General features: G+C 35.5%; 1 protein-coding gene across 1 annotated transcript in view; it reads left to right on the top strand.

Moving 5' to 3' along the window:
• Positions 1-18,175, top strand: part of LOC122135456 (POU domain, class 6, transcription factor 2-like) — a 45,840-nt gene extending 27,665 nt beyond the window's left edge. Inside the window, exons 3-4 of the mRNA XM_042714896.1 lie at positions 17,837-18,010; positions 18,098-18,175. Coding sequence (XP_042570830.1) covers positions 17,837-18,010; positions 18,098-18,175 — 252 coding nt within the window. The remainder of the gene's footprint in view (positions 1-17,836; positions 18,011-18,097) is intronic.
• The last annotated feature ends 4,746 nt before the right edge of the window (positions 18,176-22,921 follow it).

The raw sequence follows: 22,921 nt of genomic DNA, 5'->3' as shown, positions 1-22,921 counted from the left end.
AATGACCCCTAAATATGATGTCGCCTCACTTAAAGAACTCATTCTTCTACATTATTCACAACATGTCTGGAAGAATGGAGCTCTAGAGTGAGACGAGGTCTTGGATGAATGTTAGGAGAATGGGGCAGTAATTCAATTGAATGATTGAATCTGTCTGGGAAATCTTGGATATTACAAATATTGTTTCTGGAGGAGGTGCCCGTTTGCCAAGCCTTTCCCTGAAAAAGAATGAAAAAAAAAAGAAATGAAAATTGAAAGTTTTATTGTTAAGAGTTGATCCCAGCCATCTTGCTAGCGACAGCAATAGACTATTATTGGAAATGAAGAGCTGTGGAATATTGAATTCCGAGTAATGATGCTTTTGGTGTAATTTCATTTGAAACAATTTTATGATAATCACTTATTGACATGTTGTGAAAATGTATAGTATATGCAGCCGATTGAACCAGATTCATTTTCAACATATTTTATTTTTTGCAAATAACATCTTGCATTGGAAAGTCCAAAGAACCATATGCCAATGTTGTCTGGATAATATGAGTTTGTTGATATTTTATTTTGTTATCTGTTATTGTCATGCAGGCTTATAAAATTGAAACAAACCCCACAGATGGCACACATGAATCGCTTTGATGTTTTTTAAAGGGGCCATGTCATATCAAATTTGCTTCGATTTTACATTTTCATTAATAAGAAAAGCTTTTTCAACTACGAAAATGTAACTTTAAGCACTCAAAACGTCCTTAAAATGAGCATTTATTGAAACTAATCTACAAAAAAAAAAAAAAAAAAAAAAAAAAACCTGCAACTTTGTGTAAAACTCAAATATGATAAAAAAAAAAAATACTAACAATATAATATATGATCTGACCCCTTTAAATTTTCATATAGCTTATGTTTTAAGTGACATAAGTGATCTTTTCATATCTTCCTCTCTTACTCTGTCTGTCTATCCATCTGTTCCTCCTCTTCCTCTTCTCATCTGGCTGCCTGAGTCAGTCACTAAAACATGCCCTCCTTCCTACATGTCCCAGTGGTTTCATTTCGGTTTGAGAGAGGCCAGGGTCGCCCCTCCGTCCTTCCCTGCATTCATCAGCGTCACATCCCTTATTGCTCTGTGCTGTACCACAACCCCACTTCCCCTTCCTCCTTTTTATGGCTGCCATCAGTTTAGTAATTTATTTCACCTTCTGTCCCTCTGCCCAGCCTGTATACTCACCAGCTGGATCCTATGGGGCCCCACACTTAATGGTCTCCAGAGCCCAGAACTAGTGGTTTCTTTGGGATTCCTTAAGAAAGGCCAGACTGATATTTCTTAATTTGCAGTTGAAGCATACTTGGTTCGATCTGTCAAGTTATCATCAAGCCCTTCTGATACATGATTCAGAATAAAGTAAATGAGAGGGTGTGACATTGGGGCCTTCAAAAGCTTGGCTTTAATGCGTGATGTTGGCAGCCTCATTTGTTGCATGCAGGTCTAGATGTTTGTGAATTGTTCTAAATGGAAATGTGTATCTGATGATATATGCACAGATTTTAATATATATTTGTGGTTGTTGGTTGTGTACAGTAGGTTTAAATGACTTTTAATAATTTTCAAAGTCAGAGAAAATGTCTGAAGTGAAGTGAACTGACATACAGACAAGTATGGTGACCCATACTCAGAATTCGTGCTCTGCATTTAACCCAGTATTGAACACACACACACCCGGATCAGTGGGCAGCCATTTATGCTGCGACACCCGGGGAGCAGTTGGGGGTTAGGTGCCTTGCTCAAGGGCACCTCAGTTGTGGTATTGCCGGGCTGAGATTCGAACCCACAACCTTAGGGTTAGGAGTCAAACTCTCTTACCACTAGGCCACGACTTCCCCTGATTAGGTTTTGGAGTCATATTTTATTAGTTGTAGTACTGCTTATCAGGATTTTAACCATGGCAAAAACTGCATTTGGACCCAGGACAGAGACTTGCGGAACCCCCTTCGCCTAGGGTTTGTTAGTAGAGCTTTCTCTACAGGTTTTTTAAATATGAGTCCTGTTAGCAGGTGAAACACTTGTACTTACCAGGGTTTTTGACCAAGGCAAAACTGCTTGAGGACCCAGGACAAAAGCCTCGAGGAACTCTCTTCACCCGGGGTGGTTTAAAAGAGCTTCTCTATTGGTTTTTGAGCTGCACTTTTCTGGTTTTATCCCAGTGGTCCATGATTAGATTATACTGCTAAGAATCATGTGAGACCCTCTTATTAATCCAAAGAGAGACTGGCACTGGAGATGACAGCATCATTACCTTGCCCTTCACTGTGTGTGAGAGTGAGAGAAAGTGGGGGGGTTCCCGCTTCATGGGGGTCCACCTTACCACTTAACCATTGTGATTGTGTGTGTGCCTGTCCTGTGGGTCTGCAGTTGTAATTGGGCTTATGTCTATGTCTGCTTGAGAAAGTTACAGCATACTTCACCAGAGTGCTGTTACGAGTCTTTAGGGGCAAGCACAGTTATACACTGCAAACACCTTGAGAATTTTGAGAATGTGTATTTCCAGGATCTGTCATAATTATCCCTTCTGGACACACAGGTACCACCCCGCCCTCTTGGTTTCTCTTGCCTCCCATTCCTATCTTTGGGTATAATCATTTTAGTAAGGGAGGGCAGACAGGTCTCCTATTATCTGAAGACACCTAAAGGCCCAGATAGAGGCCTTCTGTTGCTGAACTGACAACATGACAGCGTGTTAGCATCCCACTCTGATAATACCACAGTCAGTGTGTCCAGTGTATGAAGCTAAGTGCTCACCGCCTGCACTCTCTCTCTCCCTCTCCCATTTTTCTTGTCTCAACTCTTTCTTTATTTGGTCAAAAGTTCAGACAGGGTTTTTTTGGAGGTCTCTGACCCTGAGTTCCTTTAGACAGTTCAGTTTTATGATTTTATGATCCAGTAATGTTTTTCTGTAGGCAGTAATGTTTTTACACTAATTTGAGTGGAGATGCATGCTTGTTTCTTTATTTTAGTTTAACCAAAGTCTGAAAAAACTAGCATTAATAATGACAACTATCACATAGCCTATATTTGGATCTCAGTTGTGGTGACTGCATTATTTAAACTTATAAATGTACTGTATCTATGAATAAAAAATAAATAGCAGTATTTAAGTGTTAATTACTTAAAAACACTACTGAATGATGACCCTATATATTTGCTGCTGATTTGCTTTTGTCCATATAATGTTGTTTTAGACCCAACTGACTTTTATTTTATGGACAAAAACTTTTTTTTTAAAATATCTAAAAAGGTTTGAAATGACACAAAAGGGTGAGTAATGTTGATTTTTGGGTGAACTATTAGGACCCTTGCTTCTTTTATTTAGCTACTCCACAACACTGTGTCAAAAATCTAAATATTACTATGGCAATCTTGTGATACCAAAGTTTAAAAATTCTCCATCCATCTCCACTTTCTCGTTTTTGAAAAACTGATTAGGTTTGCCTAATAGCAAACTCTAACAACAACAGAAAAAAAAGGAAGAAGAAGCAGGGAAGGCAGAGATGGGCTGTTGTGACGACAAACCAGACGGTAGAGATTATGAAAATTTGCCTAAGTGTGTTAATTGGCTGATTAGCGGGGTGGCTGGATTTGTAGGTGCTGATTGATTGGAGCGATGGGGGTTTCTCCCCACGCTGAGGGGACTCGGGGATTTGAGGAGGAGGGGGCAGTTCGTTCGGTGGGCAAGCCGGTTACACCGGAATTGATCTTAATTAGATCTGAGAGACCTGCCACAGCAGAATGGTCACAGCGATTAAAATGAAAAACAGGAGAAATTACTGATCAAATTAATCATAATGTCAGCCTAACAGCTGTAGGTCTGCTGTAATTTGCCACTCCACTGGCTTACATCAGCCCTGAGCCATACACACATGCACACTGATCTGTGGCACAGAGGGAGAGGTGGGAGCAGGGCAGACCGTCCATACACACACACACACTGAGTCAAGCACACTGATATAGGCAGATACACAGTATATACACTCATGTTGTGACGATTTTGTGACAAATGGTTGTGCTGTTTTTTGTGGAATCTGATACATGATACATTTTTGAGGATTCATTCCTTTCATTGATTCATTGATAGAAGGTCAAATGAACAATATTTACTAAAAAAAAAAAAATGAGAGTTATATATACATATATAAATATATATATATACACACACACACATACATATATATATATATATATATATATATATATCAGTAATCAGTAATTACAGGCTACTGCCCGATATTCAGCCAATGCCAATGTACTGTACTGCCTCAGCATATTGACGACTCACCCCGTCTCCTCTCTTCCCATTCCTAACTTTCATCACTCTCCCCTTGCTCACCTAACCCCTTTTCAACTCTCTTTCACTCGTTCATACTTTTCCTCAACCTCTCTAGACTGTACTGCACCCTTACTTGTCCATCTTTTACCCACGCATTCTCTCCCACTCACCCGTCTCTCTAAGACACACCCCTCCTGATGTACTGATGTGTGCCACGGGAGGCTCAGACCCACGAGTGCTGCAATTACACTGGCCTCTTCTCCTCCCTCCTTTCTGTTTCTCTGCTCCTCTCTTCTCCTTTCCTCTCATCTACCCCCCTCTATCTTTGTCCATTCTCCACCATTCCCCAGCAATCAGCCATCATTAAAGCTCGCTCCTGACAATCCATCCTTACCAAGGTCAGGCACCCTTCCATCCCACATATGCTCATGGACAGACACGTATACACACACATGGTGTTTTTGTTTTTTGTAGTGCCCCCCAAAACCATGCTGGTTTTTCTCTTGTAATGGCCCTCCCAACCCCCGAGCACTACTTATGTGGTTTTTATTAAAATAAAACAGCCTAACTGTCCTTCATTTAATCCAGAGAAAGGTTTGGCGTTTGATAAGATTGTTTGTCAAGTTTGTTATTTCATGTTTGTCAAGGCAGTCTCTTATAGTCACAGAGGTTGCATTTATTTGATTAAAAAGTAAAAACATTAATATTGTGAAATATTATATCAGTTTTAAAAAAAAAATAAAAAATAAAAAAAAGAATAATATATATATATATATATATATATATATATATATATATATATATATATATATATATAATATATATATATATTATATATATATATATATATATTTTTTTTTTTTTTTTTTTTTTTTTTTTTTTTTTCTTCGAATTTATTATTTATTTTATTTGAATGTATCTTACAATTAATTTTATTCCTGTGAGAGGCAAAGCTGAATTTTCAGCAGCCATTACTCCAGTCTTTAGTGTCACATGGTTCTTCAGAAATCATTCTTATATTCTGATTTGGTGCTCAATAATCAGTTCTTATTATCATCAAAGGTGACAAAAAGCTGTGCTGTGTATTTTCATGGAAACAATACTACTTCTTTCACGAACAGAACAGCACTTATTTGAAATCTTAGTAGTAACACTTGTAATAGTGAGATTATAAATGCCTTAACTATTACTTTGGATCAGTTTATTGTGTCCTTCCTTAATAACAGTATTAATTTCTTTCAAAAAGCAATCTTTTTTAATTATATTTGTTATTTGTTAGTGTTTTGTGTTTTCAATTAGTGTTATTAGGATTTTATTTTGGTAAATTGCCAGATGGTTCCTGTTCTCAACATGAAATCAGAAAATACAACTGAATTTATCCTGTTTACTTTTTAATACACATTAATGCACATTAATGCCTGTTTAGTTATCTAAGAGAAAGTTCTGCTTCTTAAGCAACATAAATCACTAATTTTTCAGCTTGTCACCTCCAACCACTTAGCTGTGGAGCACTTTTCACAATCCAATCAATTCCGACTGGGTAAAGTCACGCCCCACCCTAAATATTTTCGTATTGAATATCCCATTTTACTTGGTAAAGTAGCTACATAATATAAGTGTGTTGCAGTGTTTCATGTTAACATTAATAATGTGTGTAACATTTTGTACAACGGGCTGCCTAAATAGTGTGTAATTAGGTTGTAAGATTGTAATGTAGGATTTGTATTGTGTTTTGTTAATTATTCAAGTTAAGTAAGATTTTAACATAGTACTCTATATAACAGAAGTTCACTTTTATAGCAATGAAACATCTAACCTCTGTCCTGTTCTTCTTTTTTCCTTTCCTCACTTGTTTTATCCATGCCATGTACGGTCTCTCTATGATCTCATCAATTTTTTTCTTCATCCTTCTCCCCCACTCTCACTCACTCACTCACTCACTCACTCACTCACTCACTCACTCACTCATTAATGCAGCCCAATAGACAGCCCTTCTTAAGAAGGCAGAAAATTGCCTTACATAACGAAACTCCCACTGTATGAAAATACAAATGTGCACTGGTGACTGAAGCAGAAAATAAGACTATTGCCCATCAACAGCAGCACAGCGTTTGGTATGAATAATTATAAAGCATGTGATGCAGCCAGTGAAGAAAATCTGGGTGCTGAAAGCAAAGCAACTTTTTATTTACCCAAATGAGGGATTATTTTCAGAAAAAAGAAAAGGTAGCACTGGGCCACCTAGTAAGAAATAAAAATCTTCCAACTGTAGACATTTCAATATATACAGTGACAATTTACAATAAGTTGTCAGGTATTGTAAATTAAAATTTTCTGCATGTTTGGAGTAAGCAATTTTATTGAAAATCCTCTATGATTACAATAATAAAAAAACTTTAAAGGATAATGAAGACTGTGACTGTAAAAACAGAAAAGAAGTTGACTTCTTTTTACCACAACAAACTGTAAGATTATTACTGTCATTCTGTTTATTTCTCAATCTGTCCTCACATATTAGCTGGACCACTTGATTTAATCTAAAGAAGTTAAATGTATAATATTGTTTATATTATATTGTCAAATTTTAGTGTTTTAATTTTACCATTTTAAAACATAATCTTGACTGTTTTTGAGATGTTAATGTTTCCCATTCAGGTTGACAGGAGATGTATGGCTATTGCTTAAATAAATAAATACTGTAGGTGGGAATGTAACCAAGATGGCCTCTAAGTTAACTGACTGCCCTTAAGGGGACTTTGCTATTTCTTCATCTCTCTTTCTCTCTCTCTTACTAAATATCTAGGGTAATCCTCAAGGTTCTGTCCTGGGCCCCATTCTGATCTCATCATTCATACTCATACTCATACAACCATACAAACTCCTCTTCTGCCTTGCCACAGCATTTATGCCTTCATCATCCTCCCTTTCACAAATATAAAAAAATAAAATAAAAAATATGGTATACTAAAACAGGATAATGGTGTGGTTAAGGAAAACACATTTATAATATGATTCAACACTTGTTAAGCTTGTTCTGACCCCTGTACACTGCAGAGAAAGCCACAGGGAAGAATCTGATGAATGTTGTCTCCAAATGTTGTCAGTTCATCACTCCACTTAGAGTGTATGAGTGTGTGTGTTAAAGTTTGGTTGAGTTTATTTGCATGTGTGTGTGGGCATATAAATTGATGTGTGTGTCAGGTTTGTGTGTGTGTGTGTGTGTTTTTTTTTTGTTGTGTGTGTGGGCATCATAGCCACAGAGCCCTGCTCAGTCACCATTAATCTCTGTGCTCCGAGTTCTCAAAATGGCAGCTGGCAGCCCCAGCTCCAAACTCAACCATTTCTCTTCATTAGCTCGGCTCACTCTGAGACGCCATATGGAGGAGTAATCATTTACCATTATTCTAGTTATGAAACTCACACACAGCTGATGCTGGACTTTATTGAATAGAGGCCATCAAAAGATCACCAGCCATTGATTAAGCCAATATTAAAGTCATTCAAATGCTGGATCTGTATGTCAAACAACAGCAAGTGGAAAAGAGATGGCATTCTGTTTAAATGCCGGAGAGGAGAATTTGACATGATGAATTAAAATAGTTGAAGTTTCCTCAAACAGAGACACGCTGTTCTGTATTTTTTTCACTTAGATTAAGACATACAATATTTAGCTTTCAGTCATTTAAAGACAAACAACCATTCATCATTTAGCATTTGATGTTTTCATTATTTTTATCATTTTTTATCACAGGAAATTACAGGGGAGATTAAAAAACTGATGGAGACCTGGTCTCAGGTGGGCATCAGAAATGTAATATCAACTTTTCACGAAACTGATGGTCTCTTGTATAATTCTTACTCTTCGGATATTTTTTCTTACGGATATACTAGTCAATAGTCAGCAGTTTTGCTTGGAACTTTAGTTTTGCAGCAAACATTTTCAATAATCAATCAAATGGAAATGCGGCCAAAAACATTTGGGGTAATTTTTCAATAGGAGAAATGGTAAAAGATGGAATTTGTAAATATATAAATCAAATATACATTTATTTAAACCATACTGGAGGTTAACCAGGACTGCCTCTTTGCAGAGAAAATAGAGCAAGGATGATTGATGGCTTAAAATTCCTGTAAAGATTTTAAGGACCATAGTTATGGAAGCAGGATTTTATATAATGACACCAAAAGCAGTTAATTATGCTTGGTGTTAATGAGTCACATGATTGACGGTCAGCACTGGGCAGTCTATCATAACTTTATAGGTACGTTTGTCATTAATTTCCTTCCATGTTCCTCTGTCATTTGCATTCTGGCGTGTTAAACGTGACCCCTTTTGCCCCCTCTTTTCCCAACAGTTGTGCTTTTTATCTGATTAAGTACAGCATTTAAAATAGCCCTCATATGCGTGTGTGAAAATGATGCCCTTTATGCTGCCACACAGTTTTCAGAGCAATGCATCATGGGAAGGCTGACCCAAGACTTCCAGCTTAGCTTCTTCAACTTTTACAGCATTGTACGTCTCTTCAATCCCTTTTTATCTTCCTCTAGCTTTTTTACTCTCTCATCTATTCTTCCCTTGAGTTGGTATATTTCTGTTTTTCTCTCAGCTATTTATTTATTTGTCAATAGGAAGGTGAAATGGGGCTCTGTAAGTAGCATTGGTTAGTGTGAGGAGAGTCCAGAGGAGATGGCAGGTGATGTGCTCCAGGGTCCCAACAAGGAGCTGAGGTGTTTGGGACAGTCTAATGGTGTTTTGATTACCCGGGCTGAGGGGAGGCTCCAGCTGGGAAACGTGGGAGAAAGAGAGAGTTTTTTTTTTGAAGGAGGTAGCATAAGGTCCTAGGTCTGTAAGTGACGCTGGGGAGACTGTGAGCATGCTCAGATGTGTCACTTCTGATTATGTCCACTCTCTATAATGGGAGAGACGGAGCGAGCAAGGGGGAAAAGAAAAAGGGTGAAACAGAGGTGTGATCGTCTTAGGAATAGATATGATGCAAAAACTATATTCCTTTGGCTTTTCTGATTTTTAATAGCAGTCCTTGTCCGATCTGTCCAGACACTAAATCTATTGTCTACTGTCCCATTTAACTGACAAAGAAAAAAACTGCATGTTACAACCCAACACACCCATAAAAAAAGAAGAAGAGATTTGTTAATTATTATTTATTTTCATAATTATATTAATAAAATGGTCTAAGCATCCTTTACATTTAGGTTTTGTGTGTGTGTGTGTGTGTGTGTGTGTGTGTGTGTGTGTGTGTGTGTGTAGAATGATATGATTTCAGATAATGAATTAAGTTTTTTTTTTGTTAGTTTTTTCTGCAAAAACAATTTTGTTTTGGCTTTTTATTTGTTTAATAGCAGTCATTGACTGAAGCCATTGTATATTGTCTTATTTAAAGCTACAAAGTAAACCTGCATATCAGTTTACCCAGTTTTTTTTTTTTTTTTATATAGTGTAGGATGATACAATTTTCAGATAATGTAGCCTGAATTGCAGTATTTTTTTTATTACCTAATAGCTATTTTTAAGTATTTTTTCTTTTAGACATAAATCTAACAACATTTATTGGGGTTTATTTAAGAACAGTTTGACATTGAGGTAAGAAAAATCTTAATATAATTAATATAATACAATTATATTATAATATAATATAATTACATTTATATTCTGTGAAAACATTTGAAAAGTTTTACGTGTGAAAAGTTTTAAATGTGTTTCAGTTTTTTTTAAACAAGACAAAATTACAGATTAACCAAATTACAATACAAATATTGTTCTATAAATCAGATCATATGTATTCTCTTACTATGACATTTATTCCCTACATCTTGCCAACACAGGGTGGTTTTTATTTTATTTTATTTTATTTTTATTATTTTTTTTTTTTTTTTTAGGTGTTGTAACTTTTTTTTTTTTTTAACTGTAGTGTTAGCAGGACCATGTCCCTTGAGGCCTGCCTTTTCCTATTGTATTAGCAGAGAAAGCGATTAAGTCTAAATTTGCAGTCTGAACAGAACAGGCAGAAAATGAACTCTAGCTTCTGGAGTGCTCACTTTGATGTCCAGAAGTCCCTTGCCATGGTAACGGCAAGCTGTTTTCCCCCTTGTTCAGGAGATTACATGGGTTGTTGCTCCATCGGACCCCGCTGGTCAAACGGCCATTGCAGTCCTCGCAGAACTTAATAGAGTTTAAAATTTACTCACCCACTTTGCCATGAGGTGCAAAACGTGTAAGAAGGATCTCTTTCTTTCTTTCTTTCTTTCTTTCTTTCTTTCTTTCTTTCCTTCTTTCTTTTTGAGTAGTTTTAAAAAAAAAAGTTATTTTTAACTTTATATTTGTTTCTAATGGCTGCTGAAAATTCAACTTCACCATCACAGAAATAGATTTTTAAAAAAGAACAATAGTTAATTTAAATTGTTGTATCATACAGCATTGGTGAGCATAATAGACAAAAACATTAGAAAACTTTAGAAATGTATTAGATCAAGTCCTCTCTATCAAACCCCTTCAACTTTAACCTAAGAGGAGAAAAAGAGACGGAGAAAGAACAGGTGTTTTTGTCACATTTACCCAGAGGTGTACCTGCTGTTTTTTCTGTAAAAAAAGGAAGCCAGCTCTTTAGATCCACACACAAAGATACAATCAACACAAATAGTGGAACGGTAACACGGTTTCCTGCCTCCCCACATGGCTCCAAGTGGAGGCAGCCTGCCGGAAAATCACCTGTTTAGATGACAAACACTGCAATCCCCTACAATCCACACATTCTCCATGTTACCTTCCTGCTGCCCCCCAAGTTACAGAGTCTTAAATCTGCCCCGCTGTGCTGCTGAGTGTTTTTATAATGGACTTAAATATTATTGCTCCTAAAATTACAAGAATTAAAAACAGTAAACAATAACTGGGACAATAATGCCTTTTCAATATATACCAAACATATAAAAACAATTGTCTAGGCTCTGTGGCATACAGTGTTTAAAGAGAGCAGTATTTACTTAGTCTTAAACGTCCGCTTAATTTGGAGTTTAAATAAAAAACTATAACGATCATTGGTTCATTTAATTTTTTTAAGGGTCACATATTACAGAAAATGAAAATAATATTAATTCTGATTGATACTGGTATAATTAAACTGATCATTTTTTATAATCATTCTAGTTGCATTTATTTCTATAGCTATTTATACAATGTTTCAAAGCAGCTTTTACATTAATAAACAGGAAAACAACATTGTTAATGTTGTAAAATTCATCATTTGGGAAGCAACTTAAATTTCAGCTAGAAAGCAGCTCTACAGAAGACATTAGTGTCATTGTTTAACTGAATTGTGTTCAGTGTTGTTTCAATTCAGTTCAAATACTGTGTCAATGCTCCAGTTCATTAATTATGAAACAGGTTCATTTCAAATATAAGCACTTTTACAGAAGGCAATATTGTCATCATTCTACACTATTCAGTTCAATACAATAATAGCGTCCATATTAGTTTCATCATCCAGCTCAATTTAGTTCAAATTCTCATCTGATAGTATCAGTCCAGTGAAATCAGTAATATTAATTGTCTTTTAAACCCAAGCTGAGCAAGCCCAAGGCAATAGTGACAAGGAACCACAACTCCTAAACTAAATCTTTAAATATTAACATACTTAAAACTGAAAGCATTGATTTTAAAGCTAAAAGTGAGGCATCAATTCCCAACATTATAAAGTACAGCATGTACAGTAAAAACACATATGTTAGATGATTACAAATCTAAATGTTAAAATGTAAGAAATTAGCTTGCACAAGTAAAAATATATGCAATATCAGTCAATACTGATCAATTAAAAAACAACAGACTACAATTTGATGCTTGAAACCACATTTGGGACAGGGTGCACACTTTATCTTTAAGATACTTGCTCTGAGACAGGTGTTTGACTCTCTTCTTAAGTTAAGCTAGGAAATAAACTAATAGCAGATTCAAGATGTCAGTGGATCCCACTAAAGATGATCCCTATGTGTATCAGCTCATATAATTCACTGGGCCTTCTTATTATTCCAGGAGAACGTGTTTCATCTACTCCGCCGGAGAGTGAGAGTGTGAAGGGGAATAAAGAGAATAGGATAGAAGAGGAGTGTTTGCCCCTCAGATAGGGTGAGAGGATTATCTGTGAATTCAATCCCTGCTTGATATTGCCATCCTTGTCCATCTCTCTCTCACGTGTGATTTCTCTCTGCATCTCACCCCCACTCAGAAATACATGTTTTTATTATCTGAAGATGTTAGTCCAAGATAAGATGCTCCCTACGCAGACACCTTCCCGGCAATCACAAAGCTATTCTGCTTTTCTGTTTTAAACAGAATAAGCATTCACGTGTGCACAGGGTTACTCGGCAGGAAATCGCAAGTGATTTGAAATTTGACTAATGCTCTGCAATAAAACGGATGAGTGCATTAGACGAAGCATTGAGAAATAATTTGCAGTTGTTTACAGTAGATGCCTCTGCATACAGAAGAATCATTTGAAAATATCTTGACAAATTCTAAAGATGAAAGGCTGAAATGTTCTGAAGTCTCTGAGAGCTTTTAACACTCACAATAGCCACATGGTGAGGCATTGAAGAGCTAAAATCATTGCCCTTAACATTTTGGGTCGCTGATATTATCAACTGGCACTTGACTTTTGCAGAAGGACAAAGAAACGCCAGCCACAAAGAGACGATTTCTGTGATTAGTGATAAAAAAGGGTGACTTTCAGTCCAGGAGACACAGTATCAATCTCAGCCAATTTTAGGCCACCACATGAAATATGATTTTCATAAGACAAATGCGGTGTCATTCTTAATGTGCTTAACCTTTACTGTCAATGAAAAAGTATTGATCGCTCCGTGGTATTTTCTCATCATTTGATTTCAGAGAGCCTGGTAATATATGATGGTGTGATAAGATGAAAAGATGAATGGCAGCTGAATGCTCGTCACTTTAACAAAGCTGAATGGCCCCCGCTGAGAGATGGGGGGTGCGGACAGAGGAGACAGGAAACAGGATGAGAATATAGTTAGTCATGGTTATACTTCCTTAGTTTCCTCTTGCAACTTCTTAGTTCACCCAAAAAATTAAGATTCTATGAGCATTACGCATCCATCATGTTCATTCCAAACCTTTCTTTTCCACAAAAATAAAAAGGAAATAGGTTGAAAGGATGTTCTGGCAATTCTTCATATGCTTCATAAGGATTGGATTATTGAGTCATTGAGTCAAACAGGACAACCGGACTGTTTAAAATATATGACTCAAAAGAACAAATTGTTTGTGAAATAAACTACTTTCCTCGTGAGCTCTTATGAACATACTAAGGAGAGCTTGTGAGAGCATGTAGCACATGACATTTTAAGTATTTTTTTTTTTTTAAGATGATTTTGTAGTACCATTCAAAATATTTGGGGATAATATTTTGTTTTTTTTTTATTTTTGTTTTATTCACACACTTGAGGATGCATTAAATGATCAAAAGTGACAGTAAATTCAGTTATAATTGTTACAAAAGGTTTCTTTTCCAAATGCTGTTCTTCTTTGGCAAACTTTCTATTTGCTTAAAGAATCCTGAAAAAAAAAAGTATAATGGGTTTCTACATTCTGTTTTTTTTGTTTAGATTTCATAGATGCTGAAAAGAATCCTGAAAAGTTTGGTCACCATAATCAGCATATTAGAATCATGTGACCACTAGAGTAATGGCTGCTGAAAATTCAGCTTTGCCATCACAGAAATACATTCTATAGATTTAAAAATATTTAAATTATATTAAAATAGAAATAGTTTTATTAAATTGTAATAATATTTATTAATAATACTGTTTTTACTGTATTTTTAATTAAATACAGTCTTGGTGAGAATAAGAGACTTAATTTCATGGTAAAAAGCAACCAATAAATATTCAGAATTTCTCTGTGTCATGTTACACAGAAGAAAGTAAGCATTCAGGTTTGAAATGCTGTGAGGGTGAATAAATGATGAGAGAACTTTAATTACAGGGTGAACTATCCCTTTAAAGCACAATGAGATCAAAAATATATCATCACCGTACACCTGTGAACTCTTTTTAACTGACAGTATCTTTTTGGGATTATACGCTTTGTGATTCACAGCAAAAGCAAACTCACAACTTGTCAAAAAAGAATAGCAATTTGATTTCAGAAATAACCTGTGTCTATATGACTGTTGACTGCCATTAGGATACGCTGTCTTTTTTACTCTTTCTGTCTTGCTGTCACCGCACCCTGTTCTCCTCTGTTGCCTTCGGAGCGCTGTTTCCATTACGCCCTCATTGTGATGAGTAATTGGGGAGTCTGTGGTGCAGTCCTGCGTGAGCTCTTGATCTCTACTTAAAGAACTAATAAGCCTGTATTTCTGCAGCCCTGCAACCAAATAAGCACTGCATTCACACGGCTTATAGGAGGTTAGCTTGATTTATTCACCTGTGCGTTTGTATGTGTGCTTGCATGTGAGTTTTTGACAATGGCAAATAACTACAATGAGGAGAAATCAACCACAAGGGGTATCAAATGAGGTAAAAACAAAAGAAAAATATCTATCTATCTATCGCCTCTATCTATCTATCCGTCTATCTATCTATCTATCTAGCTACTATCTATCTATCTATCTATCTATATTCTATCTATCTATCTATCTATCTATCTATCTATCTATCTATCTATCTATCTATCTATCTATCTATCCAGCTGTCTGTCTCTCTGTCTATCCGTCCGTCCAGTTATTAAGAGCAGATAATATGGAATGTTCACACTCATTTTTACTAAAGTAATTTATCTCTGAAGTAATTAAAAAATTAGAGAACAAAAAAGGGATCAGATGTTTTTTTATAAAAAAAAAGCTGATTTTTTTATGTCTTTTTTCTGAACAACAAAATCAATTATGGTAGAAAGTAAATGTATAAGTTATTATGTTTTTTTTATGAAGAAAAATTTTTATTTTGGTTTAAAGTAAATGTATAAGTTACCTTTTAAAATAAAAGTAATCCATGGTTATCCATATGGTTCAACCAAAGAACATTATTCTTTAAGTATAATTTGTTCTATTAGGTATAAATGTACCTTTTTAATTTAAAGCTGTCACCTTTTTTGAAATATTTATGAATAATGCTTGAAGAATGAAATTTTTTTTTGCTGTAATCAATGTGCTAAATCATTCGTTTTTATTTTGTATTCACTTCCTCAGCTCAACCCTCTGGCAAGTCCGGACAGCATTTGCCGCGCAGCAAGCAGCGATGGTTCGATTTTTTTTCTTCAATATACCGTTGGTCACACGGGTGTTTGGTAATGCTCTCTCCAGCCTGCAGGGGGGTTCACTGGGACAACCTGGTCACCAATGTAAACAAGGGCCAGTTACATATATCCACACACACAGCACATTTTAAACGGTTTTTTGTGCACATATGAAATGCACAAAAATTGTAAGCTGAAATCTGCCGCACATTAATCACTGGACATGTAAGTCCGAAAGAGACAAGTAAACATTCTTGTGAAATGGTCTGAACGTCATTTCCTTTATTAGTATAATGTAACCCAGATCCAGATCCAGTCTTCAGTACTGACCTTTGTGCCCCGTCTTTAGCCCGTTAGAGGGAGTCCGAGAGGGGCATTGTGTTTAGATTGGCAAGCAGTGTAGGAGTGCAGGGGATAAAATGCTGACCTTGTCATATTTACGGGGCCGGCTGCAGAATTGTTCCATCAGTATCCAGAGGCTTGAACGATGAGGCTTGTCAGACCAGGGCTCTATCTAATGAATCATCTTATCGCAGGTGCGCACCGCTCCCATATTAAAGGAAAGATTGTATAGCCAATGTGCCCTTTCACACTACAGACCGCATTATTTACCTTAACCCTTGTCTCATTGACACTTTCTCTTCTTGTAATACGACGGAAAGCATTGTTTGAGAAATCACATGCAGGTGTCCTCTTTATGTAGCCTCCCCGCTTATATGAAGTCTTATGGATGCTTTTAACAGTTCTGGCTGTAAATGTAATCAGAAATGTCTAATGGCATTTTATATGTTAAAGGAACCATATAATCCTGCACCATCATGACAGTAGAATAAATCGGCTTATCAACTTTTAAAAGGGAGGAGAAAATGGTCTCCATATTTTTTGTTGTTGACGTCATAGGCAATTTGTCAAAACCACCTCATCTATAATCTAGTAAAAACTGGCCACATAAGGCAGATGCATCTGTATATATACATTTATCACACACACACACACACACACACACACACACACACACACACACACACACACACACACACCATATGATAATAAACCATAACTACTGTTCAGTTTTTTGTCCTCAGATTTAAAAAATAAAATAAATTAAATACCTTTATTCAGCAAGGATGCATTAAATTGATCAAAAAAGGGGGATAAACTCATGGAACAATGATGAATGAACAGTTGATTTTCTATTTTAACATACTTTAAAAATATAATTTATTTCTGTGGTAGCAAAGCTAAATCTTCAAATCTTCATCAGCCATTATTGTAGTCTTCACTGTCACATGATCCTTCAGAAACCATTCTAATATGTTTATCAATCTTGGAAACAGTTGTGCTGCTTAATTTGTATTTTTTTTTCTTCGATGAATAAAAAGTTAAACACATAATTTATAATGAACATAATTTATTCAAAATCTTTTGAAAAAATGTAAATCTTTTTTTTTTCAATTTAACATAATTAAAGGGGTCATATGATGCGTTTTCATGTTTTCTTTTGTCTTTGGAGTGTTAAAAACTGTTTGTGCATACAGAAGATCAGTAAAGTCGCAAAGATTAAAGTTTTGATTTGCATAACACCGCCAAATGTATATGCAAAAAAAGAAGGCATAACTTTTATTCTCGCTGTAGTATTGTTGCCGTCGGCGCCATGTCGTGGAGACACTGTGTATTTTGTTGCAGAATCCAAATTACTTTGTTTGGCCTTCCAAAACAGGACACAACTAGAACATCTGTGCATCACAACAGTGGTTAAGTTTTATTTACAACACTGTTCCAGAACAGTACAACCCAAATATTTGAATGTGTGCAGCGCATTTTATGGAGGAAAGGTTCCTGGACCTGGTAAGGGGCGTAACATTTCCTCCAGAACAGTACAACCCAGATGTTTGATTGTGTGAAGAGCGTTCTTTTCAGAATGATGAGCTTTGTAAAAATCAGGGTCTAAAAATCTAAATTTAAATTGATACAAATATCTTAATGATATAAAAGATGTGTAAATATAAAAAAAATTTTTTAGCTGTTAATACGTAGCAATTTTCTGTTAAATTTTGTTTTATTAAATTATATTTGTGATTTTATGGTTTTTTTCAATTTTTTATGTTGTGTTAATTTTATGTTTTTATTTTTTGCATAATTATAAATATTATGTTGTGTTACATCCAAATTGTACTTTTTAGCATCAATCAAAACATCCATGTGTACGGTAGATGTTACCTAACGAACTGGTATGGCCTTGTCTGTACTAAAGGTGCCTGCAGGGCTTGGCTGGACATATAGGCATGGCAATGCCGTTGATGGGATGCGCTGTGTGTTTGTAGTGTCGTGGCGGCTGACATTGGCTGACATAATCAGGTCACTGAGACGGTCAAGCCCAGGGCTACAGGCTCTGCTCTCCCCCTTATTACTGACGCACATTATTCAGGTTTGAGCCTGCTAAACACCCACCGCCCTTTTGAGCCTCGTCCCCCACCCTTCTTTTGCTTTTAACATTAAAATGATACTAATACAGGCCCCAGACGTGGCCAGGGGAGCAGCAGATGCTGCCACCGACCCCAAAAAAAGTGAAAGTTTTGGAGTAAAGGGATGAGGCAATGTGTTACTTTAGATTGAAGCACTCTTTGTTTGGTTAGGGTGTATTTTAGCTCTTAGGCATTAATGTTGGCCAGATATTAGATTACCAAAATAACACAAATGTGGCCGTGTTGCTTAAAGCGCAGTCTAAAAGTAGCAGAGTTTTCCTTCAGGTGCCAAACAGCTAAATATTGTCTCATTTGGGATGAGAGATTGTTATGGTGTCTAAGAAAAAGGATAAACATTGTTTTTGTGGAGGTTTGAGTGTTAAATGACACTTGAAGAAGGAAATAAATAGTGAATATTGCAGTAGGCCTGCTGTGATTATTAATCGTCTGATCGCATCTGATCATTATTTGATCTAACTGCAATAAATGTGCTGTTTAAATTTCTGTCACGATTTGTCATTCAAATAAGGGAAATGTGAGCATGTAAACAAGTAATCAGGGAATCAAGGATTAACATGCGTAATGGTTAGAGTTTCACACATGGTAATTGACGTAGTCACAGGATGAGAAGATGAGTCACTTCATTTATTTCTGTGGAAAATATATCAAAAATACTGTAAATTACACAAAGACAATAGAACAATTTACTTTATGTTTTTTGTGGGATTGTGGGTTTTTGTTTTTATAAGACTACATATTATTTTATTTTATTAGATTAGATTAGATTAGATTAGATTAGATTATATTCGATTCGATTCGATTATGTTAGGTTAGATTGTTTAGGTGTAAGTTTGACAGTTGTTAACGTTAAACATGATCAAAACACACAATTAAAGCATTAATTGCAAATATTTGTTTGACAATTTATCGTCAGCACAGAATTTATGATCGTGATAGGCCTACATCTGAGAATTAACACATATTCAAGTAAACACGGTTATTACTTGGATATGACTTAGTCTGATATGTTTAACTGTATAGTTTATCATTTGACAAATAAATATGTTTACAAATGTCTTGTTATAGAGAAAAAAAAGGTTAACATTGCTCACTGCAAAACCGAAAAATGTAAGGACTTAAGCATGATTTAGGGGAACCTTGAAAACATTTCCGTTTTTAGCCTATTGTATTTTCACAGATGTGATGGGGTCTGAAGAGAGCAAACTTTACAGCAGTATTTGCTAAACGGTCCACTGCCATCCACTCTCAAATCTAGTCATTCATCTTTTAGATGGAAAAAAAAAAAACTTTTTTGCTTAGGATCAAATGAGTGGGAAGATCAAAGTTTTTTTCACCATAGTGACCTTAGCAGTCTCTTCTGGGCTTGAATGATAGCAGGGGCAAAATTTCCAGCTCTTTTAACACTGTTTGGCTTTAAACATCTCCCTCCTCTGAATTTTCACCTTGGTTTCAAACCATCTCCATCATTCCAAATTTACCTCGACCAAGACTCCATTGGGAAATAGCGAAAGAAAGAAAGAAAGAAAGAAAGAAAGAAAGAAAGAAAGAAAAATAAATCAAAATAAACAAATAATGTTAATTTAAAATGTTTAAATGTTTTACAGTTATAATAATATTTAATTCATTTATTAATTTAATACTAATTACAGTAACAGCTTGTACTTAATGTGTAATATTCTGTTCTTTAAACGTTACAATTGTTTTATAATTGGATTAATTATATAAACATGCAATATGAATAACATGGACACATAATATAATGCGTTATTGATTTAGCATAAACTGTCTTGCCAGTAAAGTCCACAATTCATGTTAATATTTATTATTATTATTATTATTATTATTATTATTATTATTATTATTATTATTATCTTATATAAAGGAAATCATTTATTATTATTTAACCTAATTTTGCTAAGCAATTGATAACTTTAGAATCAGAAAATGCAGTGTTTGATCGTTTTTGATCTGTGTTTCTTTCACAGCAATTGATGTTAGAAGTTTGGAATTCTCTATCAATATGTCTCCCCATCCTATTCCCTTCCAAACAGCGGGCAGTAGGGCAGAAAATGGGCAGGGATATTGCCTTGCGGCCATGGCTAACGCTGAAGATTGGCCTGGCTGCAGGAAGAGATGACATTCCGAGGGAATCACTGCCAGTAATCCTAATGAGTTCTGCTCAAAGAGGAGAAACAGAGAGAGAGACAGACAGAGAGAGAGAGAGAGAGAGAGAGAGAAAAGGAAGGGGGGTGATTGATGGCCATAGTGTTAGTGTTAAAATATTATGTGTTGTAGAAGAAAAGAAGGTATTATTTTGTATTATAAAAACAAGAAAAAACTGTTATTGACAGATATATAACACAGTATATGGACCCTTTAGAATTTATTTTAACCCCCATCAACCTAAAAATGTAAAGGGTTAGTTCACCCAAAAATGATGACAGATTTGTCATTCCAAATCTGTATGACTTACCTTCTTGGGTGGAACAAAAAAGAAGAAATTTTGAAGAATGACTGACCAATATATAAAACAGCATTGGATTCAACTGACTTTCATTACATGGAGAAAAATTTAAATGATCAAAATTAGAATCAAATTACTTTCCACAAAAGAAAGAAATGCATACAGGTTTGGAACGACAGGAGGGATGACTGAATTTTCATTTTTGGATGAACTATACCTTAAAGTTTAGTTTCTTCCCTGAAATCAATGTTAATACTAATTTAGCTTTCATATAAAGTAGATTTGAAATGTTCAGTGTTAATCAGAAAGTTGATATAGTTAGCCTTGACATTTCATTATTAAAATGATCTGTAGAGATCAAGGAGCCGATAAATTAAAATATTCAACGAGACACACATACATAGCACTTAATAAAACAATAAACAGCAATTTGCATAATTTAGTTTTGCCACGCTAGCTGGAACCTACAGTAATAGTACACAAAGTACATGCCTACAGAATAATTGATTAAACTAGTGAAAGAAATAAATTGAATCTCATATAGAAATGGCAGAAATGATTGACTGTGTTTTTTACAGGGCAGAATGCTGTTTTTGATTGAGGTTAATGCAGCTGCGAGTGTAAAAACAAAGTCTTGTATGCCACAGTAAGCTGAGAGCGCTGTGAACGGCGAGCAGCCTGGGACAGTATGTAGCTGTCAGCTTGTGTGCTGTATTATTGCTCGTGTTAGAGCAGCCACTTAGTCCAATGAGAGTGAATAATTGAGCGGAACAAGCCCTGAGACAAGACAGCATGCAAATGCCATGTCGGGGGACACGAGCGCCACACCGCACAATAAAATATGTTAAGTGGCAGGAGAGAGAGCCGCAGAGGATTGAGAGGGAGCGATAAAGAGCGACGGAGGGAGGGAGGGAGAGAGAGATAAATTATCTGTTGCTTAATGCGAAGCAACGCAACCAAATGAGCCGTGGTGAGGGTGAATTACACATAGTCTGCCCTCCTTTTTTCCACCGCTCCATCGTCATTATGTCAAAGAGAGGAGGGAACAGGCGGAGGAGAGGAACGGTCAGAGATTATACAGATGTAGAGCTTGTTAGCGCAGCTGGGGGTCTGCTGGCAGGCGAGGGTAAATTATACGCAATAGATCAATGGTGCTTTTTCAGTCTAGGGGTTTATCAGTGGTATAACACTTAGACACACACACACACACACACACACACACACACACACACACTCACTAGAGGGAAAAGTGCTTTTTAACACTTTCCGTTCCTCCTGGTTTTATTTTTTGGGGTTTTGCACTTTTGTTTCTTGACAAAGTATGTGCTAGACTCGAACTTGCAACTCTAGCATGAGCACCACAGCTCAATTTGTCTGCAGATTTGTACAGCCTATGTGCATACCACTAGGTCAAGGGTCTTAAACCTTTCTCTGGCCTTTTCTTAGTGGCATAAAATGTTAAAGTTCTGTGTTTTAAAGAATATAATATCATATTAATGTATTTACATACTTTAGTTCATTGCCGTGCAGATTATTTTATATTTAAATTTGACTTAATTTTAATGTGGGAGAGACAATGAAACTAGCATTTACCATCTTAAGTTTAGACTAACTTGAACTTAATATTGTTTTATTTAATTAAACATAATAAACATAATAATGTGTTTAAGGTCAAACAATTATTGACAGACCTCCTGCAGTACAATAGACTACCTCTATGAAGATGCTAGGTTAAGGAGCCAACTTTATGATTAACATAAGACAACATTAACAACCTATTTTACTGCTATAATGTGACATATTTTCAAATTATTATTTTTTTTTTTTTAAAGAAATATTGAATTAATTGATTTGCCAAAACTGAGTATTAAATGGTTTGCATAAAATCAGCCATATAGCACTTATTTCCTAGTACATGATCACACAGACAGACAAGCATTTAGACCTTGGAAGAATCTGAGTTTATGAATCTTTCATAAGAATACCAGGAACATGTACATTTGTTTTATTCAGCAAGGATGCATTAAATCTCTCAAAAGTGTTTTTACCTTGTTACAAAAATATTTTAATACATTTCAATTAAATGCTGTTCACTTGAACTATCTATTCATCTAAGAATCCTGAAAAAAAAGCGTATCAGTTTTCTCAAAAAAAAAAGAAAAAAAAATCAACATATTACAATGATTTCTGAAAGATCATGTGACACTGAATAAAATTAATCTTTGCCATCACAGGAACAAATTACATTTTAAAATGTTTTTAAAATAGAAAATTATTTTAAATTGTAATAATATTTCACAATATTACTGATTTTACTGTATTTTGTGACTAAATAAATGTAGCCTTGGTAAGTGTAAGAGATTTATTCCAAAATCTTTCTGACCACAAA

The sequence above is a fragment of the Cyprinus carpio genome, chromosome A24, assembly GCF_018340385.1.
Source record: "Cyprinus carpio isolate SPL01 chromosome A24, ASM1834038v1, whole genome shotgun sequence".
Taxonomy (NCBI): domain Eukaryota; kingdom Metazoa; phylum Chordata; class Actinopteri; order Cypriniformes; family Cyprinidae; genus Cyprinus; species Cyprinus carpio.
The sequence above is the reverse complement of the archived record's forward strand: the minus strand, read 5'-3'. Positions and strand labels throughout refer to the sequence as shown.